The 19,768-nt window shown below is 35.8% G+C and overlaps 1 protein-coding gene across 19 annotated transcripts in view; it reads right to left on the bottom strand.

Moving 5' to 3' along the window:
- Window positions 1–5,974: 5,974 nt before the first annotated feature.
- The window catches only part of MATR3 (matrin 3), a 50,267-nt gene continuing 36,473 nt past the window's right edge, over window positions 5,975–19,768 (bottom strand). For 11 of the 19 annotated variants that reach the window (XM_059698528.1, XM_059698529.1, XM_059698527.1 and 8 more), the window contains 13 exons: window positions 18,831–18,892; window positions 17,887–17,928; window positions 17,267–17,379; window positions 16,980–17,032; window positions 15,907–16,032; window positions 14,884–15,009; window positions 14,550–14,717; window positions 13,670–13,801; window positions 13,259–13,302; window positions 12,791–13,163; window positions 9,949–10,315; window positions 9,371–9,492; window positions 5,975–7,178 (listed from right to left, as the gene is read on the bottom strand). In XM_059698528.1, coding sequence (XP_059554511.1) covers window positions 7,128–7,178; window positions 9,371–9,492; window positions 9,949–10,315; window positions 12,791–13,163; window positions 13,259–13,302; window positions 13,670–13,801; window positions 14,550–14,717; window positions 14,884–15,009; window positions 15,907–16,032; window positions 16,980–17,032; window positions 17,267–17,379; window positions 17,887–17,928; window positions 18,831–18,892 — 1,779 coding nt within the window. In that variant the 3' untranslated portion in view covers window positions 5,975–7,127. The remainder of the gene's footprint in view (window positions 7,179–9,370; window positions 9,493–9,948; window positions 10,316–12,790; window positions 13,164–13,258; window positions 13,303–13,669; window positions 13,802–14,549; window positions 14,718–14,883; window positions 15,010–15,906; window positions 16,033–16,979; window positions 17,033–17,266; window positions 17,380–17,886; window positions 17,929–18,830; window positions 18,893–19,768) is intronic. The other 8 variants (XM_059698540.1, XM_059698539.1, XM_059698543.1 and 5 more) reach the window with 3 other exon arrangements.

Genomic DNA, 19,768 nt, shown 5'->3' with positions numbered 1-19,768 from the left:
CATCCTTAGTGCTGTCACTGAGACAGGAGAGGCTCCTGCCACCGTCCCTGCGCTCACCAGCCATAAGCCTGGCTTCTGGCTAAGCAGCGCTCCCCCTGTGGGAGTGCACTGACCACCAAGAAGCAGCTCCTGCATCGAGCATCTGCCCCCTGGTGGTCAGTGCATGTCATAGCGACCAGTCATTCCACCGTTCGGTTGATTTGCATATTAGCCTTTTATTTTACATTATTTCTTATTAACCTGCTTTTACACCCTTGTATGTAGATGTTCTGACTGAAACACTCCACATACAGGTTTGATGTTAAGTATATATTCATATCTATGTTAATAAAAAAAACTAAAAACCTATCAATAGGGAATTAAAATATTTTGAAGAGTAAGTTATTAGATGTATACTCATTGCTGTGAAATATCCATAATTTTCCCCCAAAGCAGGCTGCAAAACAGCATTTATAATTTCCTAAAAGTATAGGCATGTGAGTATAAGTGCAAATATAATAGTAATATCTATATACTAGAGGCCCAGTGGGTGCATGAAATTCATGAATGGGTAGGGACCCTAGGCCTGGCCAGTGATCAGAGCTGTTCGGGGCCTGCCTTCATTCTGCATCGCCCCTTGGTGGTCAGCGCACATCATAGTGAGAGGTCGAACTCCTGGTTGGTAGAACTCTGGAGGGGACAATTTGCATATTAGCCTTTTATTATATAGGATAGGTGGTCAGATTTTGAAGGATTTAGTCTCCTGTATATTTTTTTATTGTCTGAATTTCTATGAAAGCTTGAACTTGTAAACAAGAGAAAAATCACACCTGAAATGAAGTCTAACAAATTTCTATAGTAGTTTGGTAATAGCCTTGTCCCCATGCTCACTTGTATATGCATAGAATATGTACACCACAGCATTACTGAGTCTTGAGTAAGACCCAAGCACTGTGCAGGGAAGCAGTGGTCCACTGTTCTGAATGTTGACAATTCCGGGGAGGAGATAAAATTAAAAATATAATTACCATATGACCCAGCCAATTCCACTACTGGTATATATTCACAACTAGAAGTAGGGTCTTGAAGAGGTATTTATACATACATGTTCATAGCAGCACAGACAGTACTTCAAACAAGGAAGCAAACCAAGTGCCCATCAATGGATGAATAAGCAAAATGTATATACATACAATGGAGTATTCAGCCTTTAAGGAAACTCTGCAGTATACTACATCACATTAAGTGAAATGACACAAGACACTTTGATTCCACTTATATGAGGTAGTAAAAATCATAGACAATTTGCATGATGGTTGGGAAGAGCTGGAATTGCTGTCACTGTTTAATGGGCATAGTATTAAAAGATGAATTTATGGGGATAGGTGATTGTACAGTACAATCGTATCACCACTTAAAAATGGTTAAGACAAATTTTGTGTATAAAAAAAGAACCCCAAACAAAAAACTTGTCAGATTTAAGGTTTTCGCAGAAGGGTGATGTGTGCCTACATGTGTGGAGTACTGGAGGGCAGAGGCAATTCCTCTTCTCCAGCCAAGTCAAGCCCTTCCCTGCTGCTGGTTTTGGGCAGCTTGGCTGCTCCTTAAAATGATATGGGTTTGTCCTAGCCAGTTTGGCTCAGTGGATAGCATCGGCCTGCAGTCTGAAGGGGCCTGGGTTCGATTCCAGTCAGGGGAACATGCCTGGTGTGTAGGCTTGATCCCATGTGGGGCATGTGGGAGGTAGCTGATCAGTGATTCACTCTCATCATTGATATTTCTCTCTCCCTTTCTGAAATAAATATATATACACCAATAATCATCTAAACTGCAATCCCTTTTCCACAGGCTCAGGACACTACAAAATAAATTAGAATGCAGAGATTTTCCAGACTTCTGTTTTTTTGTGAGAAAAGCAGATTCTGGGCAACAGCACCCGAGATTTTAAAATATTACAGATGTCCTACTATCAGAGTGGGAATGTTGACTTTTGTGTACTACACCCAACAGATTTCCCTTTTACCTTTTCATATTCTCTATTGAACACTTGGCTTTAGAGCTCTTCAATGCTGTGATAATTATAAAACTTCCTAAGAACTCTTAAGTTCAAGAAAAGGTCTAAAAAGTTTAGGTCCTTTAAGACTTTTAAAAATTGCCGAAACCGGTTTGGCTCAGTAGATAGAGCGTCAGCCTGCGGACTGAAGGGTCCCGGGTTTGATTCCGGTCAAGGGCAATGTACCTGGGTTGCGGGCACATCCCCAGTGGGAGATATGCAGGAGGCAGCTGATTGATGTTTCTAACTCTCTCTCTCCCTTCCTCTCTGTAAAAGTTCAATAAAATATATTTAAAAAAAAATAAAAATTCATATTACCCAAGTCTTCACATCCACAATTTTTCCTATATAATCTCAAGTAATTCGGTACCTATATCTTCATTTACCTAATTAGTACTTTTTTTTAAAGAAAAGTAATCTGCATATTTAATTGGGCAGGAGGGGAAAGCTATGCAGATTTTCAGGGAGAATTTGATGTTGATATGGTGTGAAGTAGTTTTAGGGAGTAACCATTGGAAAGCAGAAATGTGGAGAAAATTACTTCTAAAATTCACATTGCAATGAGAATATTCCTCAAGAGAGCATTTTAAGTAGCCTTAATTACCTCTTAAGTACCACACTATTCTTTGAAAGTAACTTTCCAGAGACTGGGGCACATGGGACCCAGTAACAAGGTTGTATGTACAAAGCATTTTGAGCTGTTTGATAGAGTAAATGCTAGCCCTAGCCGGTTTGGCTTGGTGTACAGAGCGTCGGCATGAGGACCAGAGAGCCCCAGGTTCAATTCCAGTCAAGGGCATGTGCCTTGGTTGCAGGCTCCTCCCTGGCCTGGGCCCTGGTCGGGTCTCATGCAGTAGGCAACCCATCGATCTATCTCTCGCATCAATGTTTCTCTTTCCCTCTCCCACTCTAAAAATCAATGAAAAAATACCCTCAGATGAGGATTAACAAAAAATAAAAGAGAATAAATGCTAATTTCTTTTGCCTGTTACTCAAAAAGGTTTGATCTAAGGTGGGAGATCCTCAAATATCAACCTCAAAGCCCTGGCCCTAGTTTCCTTCCCCACATAAAAACCCAACTCAGCCGGTGCCTGACACTTTTCCTTGAGCTTTCTTCCATGTACCTGGAGGTGAGAAACCTATTGAAAAAAGTGATTCCTGGCCAGGCCAGCCTTGAATGTACCAGCCCATTAGAGCTCAGAGCAGTGAGGAACAGTTCCAGAATGCTGATGAAGCCCAACTCTCACCAAGTGTAACCTCAAGCTATGTGCTTCATTGCAGGAGACAAAAGTAATTAAGCTCTAACCAGTATCAATCACAGCAAGTTAATTGTAGCCGATAGTGAGAGGTAGCTATTTCCATTTTACTGTTCACTCAAAACTAACAAAGTAGGTCTTATGAAGCTTTTCATTAACTTCTACATTGTGATGGAGTGGTAAGGCAGCCCCACTGGTGTGGTTCAGTGACAGCCTCAACCCATGAACCAGGGCGCATGCCTATGTTGTTAACTTGATTCCCAGTAGGGGGCATGCAGGAGGCGGCTGATTGATGATTCTCTCAAGTATGTTTCTATCTCCATTCCTCCCTTTGAAATCAATAAAGAAAACAAACAAACAAAAACTGGCCCAGCAAAATAGTGAATTCCCAAGACTTAATGTTTCTGCTCCATCCTTGAAATGTCTGACTGAATGCATTAGGTCCCCAGAAGATTACAATTTTTTAAATATTCTGAGCAAAAAAATAAAGGATAGACTTGTTTTAAAAACGGGGTGGCCTTCACCCATTTTTAAAGAAATGCTTTCCTGCCCGACTAGGCTCAGTGGTTGAGCATCGACCTATGAACCAGGAAGTCACATCTCGATTCCCGGTTGGGGCACATGCCCAGGTTGCAGATTCCAACACCAGTGTGGGGCATGCAGGAGGCAGGCTATTGACTATGATCCTCTCTCATCACTGATACTTCTCTCTCTGTGAAATCAATAAAAATATTTTAAAGAAGAAAAAGAAATGCCTGCCCAGGCCCCCAAATGAAGATTATTTTTGTTTCCTTTAATTTTCGATTTGGAACAATAGCAAAACCAGCTCTTTTAAGTAATAGTATCTATATTAGACATCTCACTGAAAATGCCCATCAGAAAACACGTCTTGTCCTGACTGGTGTGGCTCAATTGGTTGAGTGTCGTTCCGTGCACCAAAAGGTCCCCTTTTCGATTCCCAGTGAGGGCGCACATACACAGGTTGCAGGTTCTATCCCCAGGAGGGTACATATGGGAGGCAAATGATCAATGTTTCTCCCTCTAAAAAATCAATAAAACATTAAAAAAAAAAAAAACACCCAAAACACTTCAGCTATAGGTAAAGCAATTTCATCAAAAGTGTGACCTCTATTCATGACATCATCATCATTCATAACTTGTTAAAAATGCAAATTGAGACCCAACTGAAACCTAACACATCAGAAATTCTAGGAGCAGGACTCAGCAATGTTTCAGCAGTCTCCAGGTAATTTTGATGCACTACTATAGAGAACCACTAGTACAGCATAAAGAAAAAAAACTCAGCCTTACCCGACATTCACAGGATAGGAACCAGAGCCAAAGGGGGCACGCACTTTCCACTCAATCCTTGAGTTTTCAGCTATATTCAATGGAGATTAGTAAGGGAATGTACAGAAATGCTCTGCACACTACTATAAATTTTCTTCAACAGCCTACAGACTCCAAACATTTTTATTAACTTAATTTTAAAAAAACCACCCTGCAGCATTCCTGCAGATTTCTACTACACACCAAGAACCCATTTTACTGTTTAAAGACACCAAAAATCAACTGTGAACAAAGCCAGATAAAAATTTGTGTATTCTTTCCGCTTTTACAACCTTAATAACACCTGCCATAATAATTAATAGGTGTTCCTAAGAGTTTCCCTCAAAAGAATTGACTTAAGATTAAACTAAATGCTAAAATTGAGGTGGGAAAAACGTTCTTAAACTTTACAGCAAGTTTGAGTAGAAACATTGCTAAATAAAGGTTTGCATAATCTGAGAAATAGCTATTACAGGTTTATTTAAAACTATCAGCCGAAACCGGTTTGGCTCAGTGGATAGAGCGTCGGCCTGCGGACTGAGGGGTCCCAGGTTCGATTCCGGTCAGGGGCATGTACCTGGGTTGTGGGCATATCCCCAGTGGGGGGTGTGCAGGAGGCAGCTGGTCGATGTTTCTCTCTCATCGATGTTTCTAGCTCTCTATCTCTCTCCCTTCCTCTCTGTAAAAAATCAATAAAATATATTTTAAAAAAAACAAAAAAACAAAACTATCAGTTAATGAGATGTTCTGCTTTCTAAAAACTATGAAAATATTAAATATTTTTTTCTACAACTTGGTACACTGACAAAGTAGGACCTCTGGGAAAAAAGCTATTATTGACAGAAAACAATTAGGAATGCTGTTGTATACATAAAGCTTTGTTGTTGCTGTTAGGTAAAAGTCAGAATTAAACAAAATTGGGTAATTAGTAAAGGCCAAAATTAAACTGCACAAGTAAACTGGCAAGGATTTTTTTGTGCATGTTACATTAAAAAATTATTGTCTGACCTTCAAAGAAAGAGCATAAAATTGTATCCAACTATTTGATATATCATTTGATACACCTGGACCTAAGTGTTTCAAAAAGAATTCGTAAGTTATTTTTTAAATTAAAAAATAAAATTGAGAACAGATACTCCTGAAAACCAAGAATCCTAACATATCTTAAGAGGCTGCTACAACTAATTCTTGCTATTACATGTTATTTCCAATTTGACTATTAAATAAGCATGCCTAAACATCAGTGTTTGCTATTTCTTCGTCTTTAGCATTTTAAACTCCCAAGGTTTTAAAAACCCATGAACAGCCCCGTTTCTTGGTTATGTAACAGGAACAAGAAATCCACCAGCACCAAAACTTTAAAATTCAGATCTTTAGTAGCACTCTTTAGAACACTTTAGATTTAAAATGTAGTAATTTGTTAAAACATGCAAAAAAGTGTAACAGCAAATAAAAACCACAACTGACAAATTATATTGGTTAACATTTCAAACATGTATAACCAATGAACATGACCTAGATTTTTATTGGTATTTCACCTCAGAAACTTGAATCCACAGATATAAGCAGTATATAACCAGAAAGTTACAAGTAAACACAGATAATACATGCAAATTTCTGTTCACAAAGATCACATGTGCAGGTATATGGATTAGAAGCGTGCGTTTAGATTATGGCCAAACTGTTTTTAAATGCAGAAATGTAAAATTACATCTTGAAAATATGAAAAGATGGTCTACACACTTCAAAAATCAAATGTTGCTTATACCAGATGTATGACAGCTACAGGATTCAAGTGACAAGCAATAAGGTCTATAGAAATTAATACTGGTCAAAGAGAATGAGAATATTTTTACATTTCACTGAAAATACATTGACTACTAGAATACGAAATCTAGCAGAAACTTAGGGGAAAAATTACAAAATCTAATGCCAGTTACTTAATATTTCTTATTACCTAAACAACAGCGTAACATTAAAAGAAAACTGCACCTGTATTTTAATTGCTAACTTCAGTTAATGAAGTTACCAAAAAATGAAATGCAATCAAAAAAAGCTTCAAACGCCAAATGAAAAGTCTGCAAGGCTCAGATTAAAAGGTGGAATGTTTCAGATGAAAAGTAATAAAAATACAACTGGTTTTGTTCTTTATTGAATGGAATCGAAAGTTTTGACATTTCTTTGAAGCTTAGAACTACTAAATTTCATTTCTTTGAATAGTTCTACGTATCATTTTTTTAGTGGTGCAAGTTGTCTCAAGTAGCTTACGAAGTCAGTCTCTACAAAGTACTTGTCGGTTACCATTCTGATAAAACAAAAATTCTTCATTAATTTAACCGTATGTGTTTTTGCTATAACACTTAACACAAGAACAGACACCTATTATTTTTCCACTAAAACAAAAGAGTACAATAGTTTTCTTCTAACTATCAGTATTGTATTTAAAAAAGGTTAACATTAAAAACGAAGAACTATTATTTTCCTTGAAATCGTTAAGCTTCTTGCACATCTTAAGTTTCTTTCTTCTGCCTGCGTTCTTCTGCCAATTTATTCAGAAATTTCTGAAAGTAAAAAAATTTAAAGGTGTTGAGTTCCTTAAGAGAAACACAAATTAATTAACTCCAAAATAAAACAGTCTATCCAGATTTGGGGATTTGAGTGTAATTTAACCTATAATCTTATCACTATTTTAAAAGATTCAGTTATTCCTATTAGTGTACAAAACTAAAATGGTCCAGGACACTACAATAAGGCATGGGAAAATAATGGTGAAATGTGAAAAATCACTTCAATGTGTAATTAACACTAATTTATGAAGATGAGAAAATCTCAAGACCACAGTTACATAGAATTGCTACCACTCCAAGAACATTAGTTAAAATGACATGAATTTATTTAATGCCCCCTTCCAGTAAACCAAGTGGGCAGCCTTTTCTTAAAGGGCCAGCAGTAAATTTTGTAGGTCTGTGAACCATTTGGTCTTTATTTCAACTATTCAATTCTGCCACAACAACAATGTAAGTAGCCATAAACAATCATTGTGGCTGTGTCCCTAGAAAACTTTATTTATAAAAGAAGGTGGTTGGGCTGCAAGAATAGCTTGCTGACCCCTGTATTAGATGTGTAACCTCTAGAGCTCCTGGACTCCAAAGATCTGTTAAGACGTTAATAAAAGTAAATAAAATAAAATAAAATAAAATAAAAATAAATCTACTGCAAAACATTCAAAGTTTCTTTACTTTTGGCTGAAATTTATCAACTGTGTAGTTATTGTAAATTGATGAAGATTAGAAGCCATTATATCCTTAAAAAGAAGAAAAATTACCATCTTGGAAAGTATCAAGTAATTTTATCCCTAGCAAGATATTGTATTACATAATATTTTTTAAAGTATTCTTTATTCTCATTTTTAAAATTTATTAATTTGAGAGAGAGAGAGGGAGAGACGAAGGGAGAGAGAAACATCAATTTGTTGGCTCACTTATTTATACATTCATTGGCTGACTCTTGTATGTACCCTAACTGGGGATCAAACTTGCAACCGTGATGTATGGGGATGATGCTCTAGCCAATTGAGCACCTGGCCAGGGCTACATAATAATTCTTAAAGTTGACAAAATTCATTTAAAATAGGAAATAAGAGAGCTACCTCCTATAGAATATCTAGAAAATTAGAATAACTAGAAAAAATTAGAAAGCATGGTATTCTTTATAAAGTGTCAAGCAACCAGAGACCACTTTTATATTTATATATCTCTACGTAATACATATAGTTTCTGCCATCAAACAGCTTAATCGGATGAAATATATAAAATTATCCCTACTGTTGAAAATAACCACCATTCTTTTTTCATATCCATGATAAGATACTCACAGCAAAGAACGCATTTAAAACATGTGATACTGCAAAGAACTAGATTTCCTAAATTCAATGTTATCCTAATAAATGCATAGAACATGTTGGATGACTAACTACTCTTGTAATTTTGTGTTACAGAACAGTTACCTACAATTATGAGTGCTCAACTCCTCTACTTTTAGGGTTTTTCCCTGTTATCCATCTCATTATTCCGTCCTTAAAGAAGCCACTAACTAAAATACCCACTTTAAGAGATCAACCGAAGGACTTGTATTAAGCATAACCAATGGACGCAAGACACGAGGGGTGAGGGGTGAGGGCATGTGCCGGGGAATAGGGGAGGCTAGGGGGAGGTCAATGGGGGGAAAAAAGGAGACATATGTACTACTATTTGTAATACTTTAAACAATAAAACAGAATTTAAAAAAAAATCCAAATAGATATTTGGATTATTTTTTGCTCTATTCATTTACCCCTTTAACTTTATATCCTGTTAATCATAAAACTTACTGAAGAGTGTCATTATTAGTAAATAATAAAGTCAATGTAAAAATCATTAAGTATGATAGGACACAGTACTTTATGAAGCTAAAAAGGCTTTTTGTCACTTGGTCTTCAGGCTCCCAGTATTTTCCAAATTAGACAAATTACAGTCCAATATCCATTTGAGAATATTAAAAATAAATTTAATTTTATTACAAAATTTTTAACATGGTTAGAAATTATTAAATTATTTAATTAGAAGATACTATAAAAAGTGGCAGAATAGATGTTTCTAGAATTAAACTGCTTATGGCCCATCAATAAAGAAAAATGTTATACATGCTTTACTCTCCATAAGCTTACACTATTTGTTTTCACAAAAGAACTGTCCTCTTTCAGATTTAGCCTTACCTTTAATTTCTGATAATGAGGAAGGCTGCTGCAATGAGTATTCTTTGCAACTTCTTCATTTGTATAAAAGAGTGAACACAGCTTACAGTAAAACCCTGTTTTAGGTATCACATAGTCTATACCTAGAACACAAACATATATTCTTACAAATTCAGTAAACTGAGTAATTTAGTGTTCTCAAATGTTATTTTTGTGTGAGAAGTCCAAATGGCCTAAGCTAAAACAAAATCCAACAACAAAAAATGACATTAGTTAAGAGTTGTATTTAATTGATGTTCAAGGTCCCACCTAATTATACTCTTAAAAAAGGCAGAAACATAACAGGTAAACAAAACAGAAAGCCAGTGAAATTCTTAGAAAGCTTTGAGAAAAGAATACATTTCTGTAATGATAACAAAAGATAATACAAAATCAGGAGACTTGGGTAAGAAAAAAAAAGAATATATCAATTAAGATTAACAAATTACTCTATACAGAAATAAATAAAATGCTATCAGAGCTTATGTAAGACCAACTTAAAAATCTTATATAAGAGTTTGGGAAGGGTGAGAGGGGAAGAACAAAACCTTAAATCTCACCAACAGGAACATTGGGTTGATAGGGTCCAATTCTATACTCATCTGGGATTGTATAGTCCTCCTTGTTTTCATCACTTTGGCCATCTGCATTCTCACTTGTATCTTTGTTGGGATCATCAGCATTCTCAGCAGATTCAGCACCTGGTTCCGTATTTTCCTCATTTTTAATTCCATTTTCCAACGCTGCTTCATTTTCTTGATCAAGTTCCTCGATCTTGTCCACCTTAATTTCAACCAAACCATCATCATTTTTGTCACCAGATTTAAATGCCATGCCCGATTTACGAAGTTTCTGAAGTTCCGAATCTTCCTCATCACCAACCTCATCTAGAGTGACAAAACCTTCCATATTCCCTGGGAAACGACGCTGTTAAGAAAGACAAATTTACTCTGCAACAATTATCCTGCAGCATCCCTTCCATTTGCTTTACTTAAAGGGAAAGGGACAGCGTCTTTGTCTTTATTCATTCTCTCAAAATACTGACTTTTTCCCCTCTAAAAATCACTGATTTTAAAAAACTTAGCTTGTTTTAAAACTAAATAATTGAAGGCTTGCCTTATGTGGAGAGCAAAAAATAAATGACGAGGATAGTCATATTCTAAGTGTTTGGAAACTTTTATATTTCTAGAAAATCAATCTATCATCTATCTATCTATCTATCTATCTATCTATCTATCTATCTATCTATCATCTATCTATCTATCTATCTATCTATCTATAATCTATAGATATAAAAGGCTAATATGCAAAGTGTCCCCTCGGGAGTTCAATTGCTTGCTATGACATGCACTGACCACCAGGGGGGTGGCGCGGAATAGTGGGAGGCCCCAATCAGCCCTGATCGCTGGCCAGGCCTAGGGACCCTACCCGTGCATGAATCTGGTGCACTGGGCCTCTAGTATATCAAGTAACTGATTAGTTATAAATAACTTAATGATGCCCTCTGGAAAATAGTATCTTGTGACACAACTGTTTTTTAGAGAATACCCAATCCAAAACAGTGTAGCAGTTAAAAAAATAAAATTTAAAAAAATCAAGCTCTGGAGAATGATGGCCTAGGCTTAAATTTTGGCTTGACCACTTATAAGTAGTATGGCCACTGACAATTAATGAACTTCTCCATGCCTCAATTTCCTCATTCATGAAATAGGGATAATGATAATGAAGACATCTGTTGCATATGGTTACTGTAAAGGTTAAGCTAATTAACATAAAGAGCTTACAAAAATGTATAGCATGCAATACATGTTTAATAATCACAAGCTCTTTAAGAGTCTGGAGGTAAAAATTTCTAATAGTTGGCCCTACCCAGTTTGGCTCAGTGGATAGGGTCCCAGGTTCGATTCTGCTTAAGGGCAAGTGCAGGAGACAACCAATCGATGTGTTTCTCTCACCCTGATGTTTCTGTCTTACCCTCTCTCTTTCCCTCTCCCTAAAAATCAATGGAAAAATATCCTCAGGTGAGGATTAACAACACAAAAATTTCTAATAGTTGAATATTGTTTAGAAAGAAACCACAGAATAGGATTTAAAAAATCTAATTTTAAAAAAACTATAGGCCCAGTGTACAAAATTCCTGCACTGGGGGTAGGGGGTAGGGTGGGGGCGTCCCTCAGCCTGGCCTGCACCTTCTTGCAGTCCGGGAGCCCTCTGACAGCTTAGGCCCGCTCCCCGCCACCACCGATGTGCTTTCCAGTCATCAGCCCAGCTCAGGACACTGGCTGAGCGGTGCTCCTCCTGTGGGAGCGCACTGACCACTAGTGTGCGTCACAGCAACCGGCAGTTCTGCCATTCGGTCGATATGCATATTAGCCTTTTATTAGATAAAAAGGGTTTATGTGTTGATTTTTAGGAAAAGGAAGAGAGGGAGGGCGGGCGAGGAGAGAAACATTAATTTGTTGTCCCACTCATGTATGCATTCATTGGTTGAGTCTTGTATGTGCCCTGATGATTGAACCTGCAACCGTGGCCTCGGGACCACACTACAACCTAGGTACCTGGCCAGGGTTCAAGAACCATTTAATATAAGTGGCTTCAAAGACATTTTAATGCTCCTATCCTTAGTATACATGGATCTTTGCTTTATTTATTGTTCCTTGTATCATTTACCTATTTTTATATTCATCTTTTTTTTTTTTAATATATTTTATTGATTTTTTACAGAGAGGAAGGGAGAGAGATAGAGAGTTAAAAACATCGATGAGAGAGAAACATCTATCAGCTGCCTCCTGCACATCTCCTACTGGGGATATGCCCGCAACCCAGGTACATGCCCTTGACCGGAATCGAACCCGGGACCTTTCAGTCCGCAGGCCGATGCTCTATCCACTGAGCCAAACCGGTTTCGGCTTTATATTCATCTTATATGCTATTTGTAACATCTATTCTAAGAAAAATATTTTAAAAGTTACTGAAATATCTGATCAAGTGTACATTTCTCATATAGGAAGAATTTTTAATTTCAACAATTTTTTAATGAGTGGAAATGTTTTAATCATCTTTTGGTCAGTTAATTTATTGCAAAATCATACCCCATCTTTTAAAAAACAAGCTGAACTATACAGCTGCCTCAAAGTACTTACAATGTAGAAGTATATATAGTTTTAAGTATTTTCCCTTCATAACTAAGAAGTCCTCTTTTTGCACTGTCATTTTTAGGCAACTTTAAGAGGTCCTATTTAATCTAATTATTGCTGAGTTTAGACTTAAATGCTTGTATTATAGTTCACACCTGATTTTTTTCTAATATAAGTGATTGAATCTCTTTAATCTGCTAAGGTAAATAATTTGAAACATTGATCTAGTTTTCTATTAAAACAGATCAATACAATTTTCCTTTACCTTTTTAAGCTTCTTCTTTGCAGCTGAAGCACTCGCATTTCCATCTTTTTTCACAGCTTTGTCTGAAGGTTCCTTTTTCCCATCAGAAGTCACATCACCTAAATTAGCAAGATCTGTCTCATCTCCCACTGAACTGCCACTTTCTAGCAGTGCTGCTGCTTCTTCTTCATCTACCAGTAGCTCATCTTCAGATTCTAGAAGCATGCTGGGTTCTTGTTCTGCCTGGTCATCTTTTGTATCTTTTTCACCATCTTCACCTGACTTTTCTTCTTGTTCTTTACCTTCAGTTGTACCTTCAGTCTTCTGGGAACCATCAGTTTTGGTTTTCTTATCGCTTGGAGATTCTTTGCCATCTGGAGAATAAGATCTTTTTCTGAAATCAAGGAGATATACATCAATTAATTCTGAGTTGGAAAACAATAGTTTAATATACCATTATTTACACACACACAAACAAAATGAAATTACCGGGATTTATCTTTTTTCAGCAAGTCAATGCCTCTGTTAGGAATCTAAAAATACAAAATTTTGCATTAAATTAACATATTAAAATATTCACTTGCAGAATACATAATTATCCAGTTAATTAATAACTGATGACCATCCTTCATATAATCAACTAAGCTTATTCAATCCCTATAAACATACCTAAGAATTTAAGGTAACTTTAGTCAGCAGTTTTTTTTACAATCAACATTTCAATCAATCAGTGGATAATAAACATTTTGGTAGCAGAACTTTGTTCAAAGAATCCAGATGCTTTTACAGAACACCAGATAGAAAACTTCTGCTACTAAGGAAGACCAGAAAAAAAAGAGGAGGTTGCTTTCTTTCAATTACTAAACCCAATATTCGTAAGACAAATCAAGTTCTACATACCCTTAGTACCAATTTTTTGTATTTTTCAGACAGGTCAACTTTCACACATCTCCCCTGAAACCAAAGGGCCTTTTTCAAACAGTGGTCAACCATTGCCATAGCATCTTCTCTGGTCTCCATCTCAATAAAGGCCTTAAAAAATTAGAAAGAAGATTATTTCTTAGAGAACTGTATATAATATGGTGCTTACTATTCTTTCTATCCACTTATTAGGTAGGATCAAATATAAAACTACCTATATACAGGCTTCCTGCAAAAAAGTAATTAAAGTAATAAGCTTAGTAGATACTAATCAAATTCTGTAAGAAAAGAAAATATTATTAAAAAAATCTAAAAGGATATAAAAAACGCTGTTAAAGAAAGTAACTATTAACCCAGCTGTTGTGGCTCAGTTGGTTGAGCACTGTACCCAGGAGGTAGCTGGGTTCGATTCCTGGTCAGGGCACATGCCCAGGTTGCAGGCTCAATCCTCAGTAGGAGATATGCAGGAGGTAGCCGACCAATGTTTCTATTTCTATCTCTCTCCCTCTCTCTGAAACAACAGTATCCCAGTTGAAATAACAAGAGGAAAAAAAAGGGAGAATAAATACCTACACATAGGAAGATTTTTGGAAGCAAACCCTGGAAACAAATACTGTTAACTAGCCTGAGCAAAAGAGAGCTTTACTTCCCACTTTTATTCGATGCTTTACCTTATGCATCTACTTCAATGTGGAAGAAAATATCGTGTGGCTAAAAAAATTAATCTATGAGGAGATAAAGAAAATTACTTCCCCATGCTTTTTTTTAACTTAAAATGAGAATACACAGACACACAAATAAATCTTAAAGCACTTTAAGGAATAGTCTTTTTCAAAATCTCTACATGTATTATTATTACCTGACTTTTCATCCTCATCAGTATATAATTCTTTATTTTCCCATAAGGCTCAGCAAGCTTAAGGACAGCACTGTCAGAATAGCCAGAATGAGGTAAGTTGCTGAGATGTATCACACGTCCAAGCTCCTGTTTCTGATCAAACTTCTGGTCTGGTTTCCCTTCTGGTTTCTTTGATTTAGTAAATAGGAAAAAAGGGCATGTCAAATGTTGGTAGGTACACTATAATTATTAGTTAATATTATCCTAGTTATTAGCAACAATTTAAAGTAGCTAAAGTTAATTAAAATGATATATTAAATGAATGGCAATATAAATCTGAAAAAAAGACATTTACCTTTATTCTTTTATACTTCTGGGATAAATGGACTCTCACTGGCTTGCCAAATACTAATGCTGGTGTGGTTGTGTAATAATCCACTGCAGCCTGAGCATCCTCTGTGGTTGCCATTTCAATAAATGCCTGCAATTGTAAACATAAAAAACAAAACTATTTCAAACATTGTTCAAAGTCTTTCCAGACATATTTAATCATTAAATAAAAAAATACTTTCAAAAATCTAAATGCAGAAAAACCAACATTGCCAGCATGCTGTTTTTTTAAACGTCCCAGATTTTATCTTCATGGCACTGAACTATCACTTATGCCTAATGGACTTGAAATAATGATTTGGCATGATTTTGGTAAAAGTTTTAAATGACATTCCAAAGACTGATCCATTTACAGCCCTTATAGTAATTTAATAATGACAATTTACTGCTCAAGAATCTAAATTTATAAGCTCACTAATTATCTATTAATACTAGAATTTAGCATTAGAACAGGTCCTTGAATAATGTTTCATTACAACATTGATGAGATACCATAAGAACTTGTCTTGCTTATTATAGCCTATGGTAAAAAATGGTTTTGTTATATGTTCTTTTATTTAAAGAACACATTGATATTCATTAAGACTTAAATATTATCATACTTCAACTATTGGCTTTTCATCTACTTCATTCCATATTGATGATTTAAGATTACATTGAGCCCTAGCTGGTTTGGCTCAGTGGATAGAGTATTGGCCTGTGGACTGAAGGGTCCTGGGTTTGATTCCGGTCAAGGGCACATGCCCAGGTTGTGGGCTCAATCCCTGGTAGGGGGTGTGCAGGAGGCAGCCGATCAATGATTTTCTCTCATCATTGATGTTTCTACCTCTCCTGCCCTCTTCTCCCTTCTTCTCTGAAATCAATAAAAATATTTTAAAGAAAAAAAAAAGATTATATTGAATTATTTCTCTAATACAAAACCATGCAATAATCTCTTTAGGAAATATATTAGTGATGAATAAATACTATACGTATTTTAAACTCATACCTCATTAATTTTATTTAAGATCAGATGATTTGAAATGACTCCAAATGGTTCCACCAGCTGTAATAATTGATACCTCAAGTTTTTCCCTCGCTGGAAATCCATGATGTGAACAACTCGGCTAGTTTCCTATTCATTGGGAAAGAGAATCAAGTCAATACATCTCTTTAAAAGCAATATGAAACAAGTTATGCACACTAATTTTATAGTCTAGTCTAATGTTAACCAGAACAGATTAAGAATCCTATATAATAAAAGCCTAATATGCAAATAGACCCGTCGCTATGAAGCGCACTGACTACTGGTGGCAGACGCTTAATGCAGAAGCTGCCCCCAGCCCGCAAGCCCAGGTTAGCCAAGGTGGGTGCCAGCAGGGCCCCCACCTCCGATTGTTCTGCAGCGGGAGGTGACTGGCGGCGGGGCTGGCGAAAGCCCCCCAATGGCCCTGTTCGCCGGCCAGGCCTAGGGACCGTACCCATGCACATATTTCATGCATTGGGCCTCTAGTTTAAAATATCAACTCATGTAACAGTGATGGCGAACCTATGACACGCGTACTCATTTTTTTGGTTGATTTTTCTTTGTTAAATGGCATTTAAGTATACAAAATAAATACTAAAAATATAAGTCTTTGTTTTACTATGGTTGCAACTATCAAAAAATTTCTCTATGTGACACGGCACCAGAGTTAAGTTAGGGTTTTTCAAAATGCTGACACGCCAAGCTCCAAAGGTTCGCCATCACTGTCATATAACATTCTAGAGACTTTAAAAACTATACAGGAAATCACGTCAGTGGGGAAGGGTAGATCTCAGTTTCAGAAAACAGTCTCTGCACTGATTTTTAAATTGAATACTATAAACATTACTGGATAGGAAAGTTCTTAAGACCCTGAATCAAGATGAGACCTCTCAACTATAGGCATATTAAAGATTAACTCTGATCAAAGTAATAGAAAAGCCTGATGGCTTTCAAACTATAACAGTCTTTCAATAGAAAGGACTTTGACACAAATTCAATTAGTATATCATTCATAAAACAGTAATTACAGTAAAAGCAAGAGTTGAGTTACTGACCACTCTGCCTTTTTGCATGTGTCTTGGTCCTTGCAGGTTCCCATTTCCAGCACCTTTATGTGGGAAAAAGTACTTTTTTATTCTTGTAATAAATATACTTGCTCTAATAGGCTATTTCAATTGAAAAATGAACAACTTTCAAACACTAAAAAGATATTACAAATATGAGCACCATGTCTTTTCATGCAATTATTTTTTAATAACAGTTTAATGAGTCTTCTTTTGCCCATAATCAGTTTATTTTTATGGCAAAACTTCTTAGGGAATAACACAAATTTTATAATCACCCAGATTTCCTCTTGGTCCAACTGCTGGTCCCCCAAGATGAAACGAGGGAGGTGGAGGCCCCAAAATTCCTGGCGCTGGGTTTGTAGATTGTTGCAACATGAAGGGATCACCCCTAGTAATGTGAAGACATAAATATAACAAGCATGATAAAGATGTCCACCAGAAATAATTAAAATTCATTATTAAAACAACCCCCATATAACTATGATTCTAATATTTGGGGGCATTTATATGTGAAGCAATGAAGAAAATTCTTAATAGTAATACAATAAAAATTACTATATAAAATAGTTTCTGAAAATTCACCCACAGTATGGAATTGAACCCAGGACCCTTTAGTCTGCAGGCCCATGCTCTATCCACTGAGCCAAACCAGTTAGGGCGGTAAAAACTTTTTATTAACACGAGAGACACAAAAGATACCAGAAAAATTAAAAGAAATGATAAATTGGATTTCATTAAAATGATAAACTTTTTAATCAACGTTAAAATTATAAAAAATAAAATTCACCCACAGTGACTTTGCCCTCACATTCAATACAAAATATTTTGAAAGTTTAACCTGAATTCCTTACATTGATCTCCTTTACAAACAATAGCTTAAAAATTTTTAACTTACATTGTGTGTCCTGTATCATTGTCAGGGTTCCATTCTGGGTAGCTTTAAAAAGACCAGAAAATTAACTTTAAAATAAAACTGTCCTTTTCACAAAATAGCCTTGTTTGGCCTTTAAAATAGAGGTTACTTATTAGTAAAGTTATAGGAAAGTCTAAGTCTTAAAATATTTAGTTTAAAACATGCCATATATTGATATTTCCCAAAGAAAAACTTCAAAACTACAAATTAATCCAAAGGAATGAAAATAAATTTGTTTTGTACTGCGTGAAAATGTAGGTAATTAATGTTGACTTTTCCCCCCTGTATTTGCTAAGTCTTAAATAGAATCAATACTGTATGAGGAATTAGAAATATGGGCTATATAAGGAAATGAGGACCAACCACACAGGTTTTGCTTTTCCTATATAAGTACCAAGAACACACTAGAAAGGACAGCCCCAACAGAGGTAGGCATATGTGAAACTTGCAACACCAGTGAACAATGGGTACTAGTGTGCTGCTTAGACAGGAAGATTCTCCATGAAATCAATTTTATTCTAGTTTAAACTCAGAAACAAATGTATGCCAAAACCAAAAAATACATCCTGAAAGTTTTTGCTTAACAACTAATTTGTAACTTCTATCAACTTTTCCTTTCTTTGTATATTTGATATTTTTAGAGCATGTATTGTTACTGAAATACCCTACGTATCAAAAGCTATCTTAAGTCTATTAAAAATCTTCTCAATTTGTATAAAAAGGCCAATGTTTATTTACACTAGAATATTAACAAAAGTATCACTATCACTGCATCTAATATTCCATATAAGATCCCAGATCTAAACATTGCCTATGCAGTAATAACAATGTGGATATTACAAGTAAATAACCAACTCCCCCAAACCAATCAATGGTTGTTTCCAATTCACGATTAAGGATGCTTTAAAGGTATTTCAAACTCCTACATTTCAAGCAGCAGCTGGCATCGACGACTGTGACTTGCTCCATTGATATGTTGACTCCACTCCTGCAGCAAAGTAAATTCGTAGAATTAACAAATATAAAGCTAAAATATTTTCACTTGAACCAAACTCTGGGATGTTAATTTATATGAAGTATCATAGGCTGTACAAACACCTGCACATTCACTAATCACACTGAATTTAAAATCTTTTCTCTGAATCCCTGTATCTTGATCCTGCCCTCAAATACGACATGCACACTCTTGGAAAAACTGGATAACTTGGTTAACATATTAATAGGCCTGACAGGGAAAAGATATAGAGTTAATAATAAAGATCAAGAATAGTAACTGACCTTGCTTGAGATTAGCTAGACATAATTTCTGCTGTAGAACAAACTAAATTATTCATGTCAAATATTAGAATTGCTTTTTTATAGTACTCTAAATATGACAAAATATTCATGCTTGTATCTACTTTCCTAGAAAGTATGTTTTAAATGTGAACAATTAGCTAAACATGAAGGCTTTAATTTCATCTAGCCTTTGAGATATGACCCAAGTATACTACAAACATAAAGCTAAGATGATTCAATAGAAATGGCTTTTTTAGAACATATTCCCCATTTACCCCAAATCTAAGTTCCCATTATATTTCCCAAAAATAAAGAAGCAAATTTCAATGCCAGCTCCCAACTTTTAAAGGAGGGAAACGCTGCATTTGGTCAATATTTGCTCCTTTGTATTTATTTAAAATTTAAAGGGATTAACTTTTCTATTTTATGCAAATAAATGTTCGTTTCTTTAGTTAAAAAAAGTAAGTAAATGATTAATGTTTTAAGTAATATAAGAGAGTTGTTAGGAAAAGTAGGCTCTGCTGCCACACCGCCTGGTTCTATTTCCAAGGTGTCACTTGCTAGATGTGAATCTCTGGTACAAAAC

The sequence above is a fragment of the Myotis daubentonii genome, chromosome 5 (assembly GCF_963259705.1).
Source record: "Myotis daubentonii chromosome 5, mMyoDau2.1, whole genome shotgun sequence".
Taxonomy (NCBI): domain Eukaryota; kingdom Metazoa; phylum Chordata; class Mammalia; order Chiroptera; family Vespertilionidae; genus Myotis; species Myotis daubentonii.
Note: the sequence above shows the minus strand (reverse complement) of the source record. Positions and strands in the feature narration are given on the sequence as shown.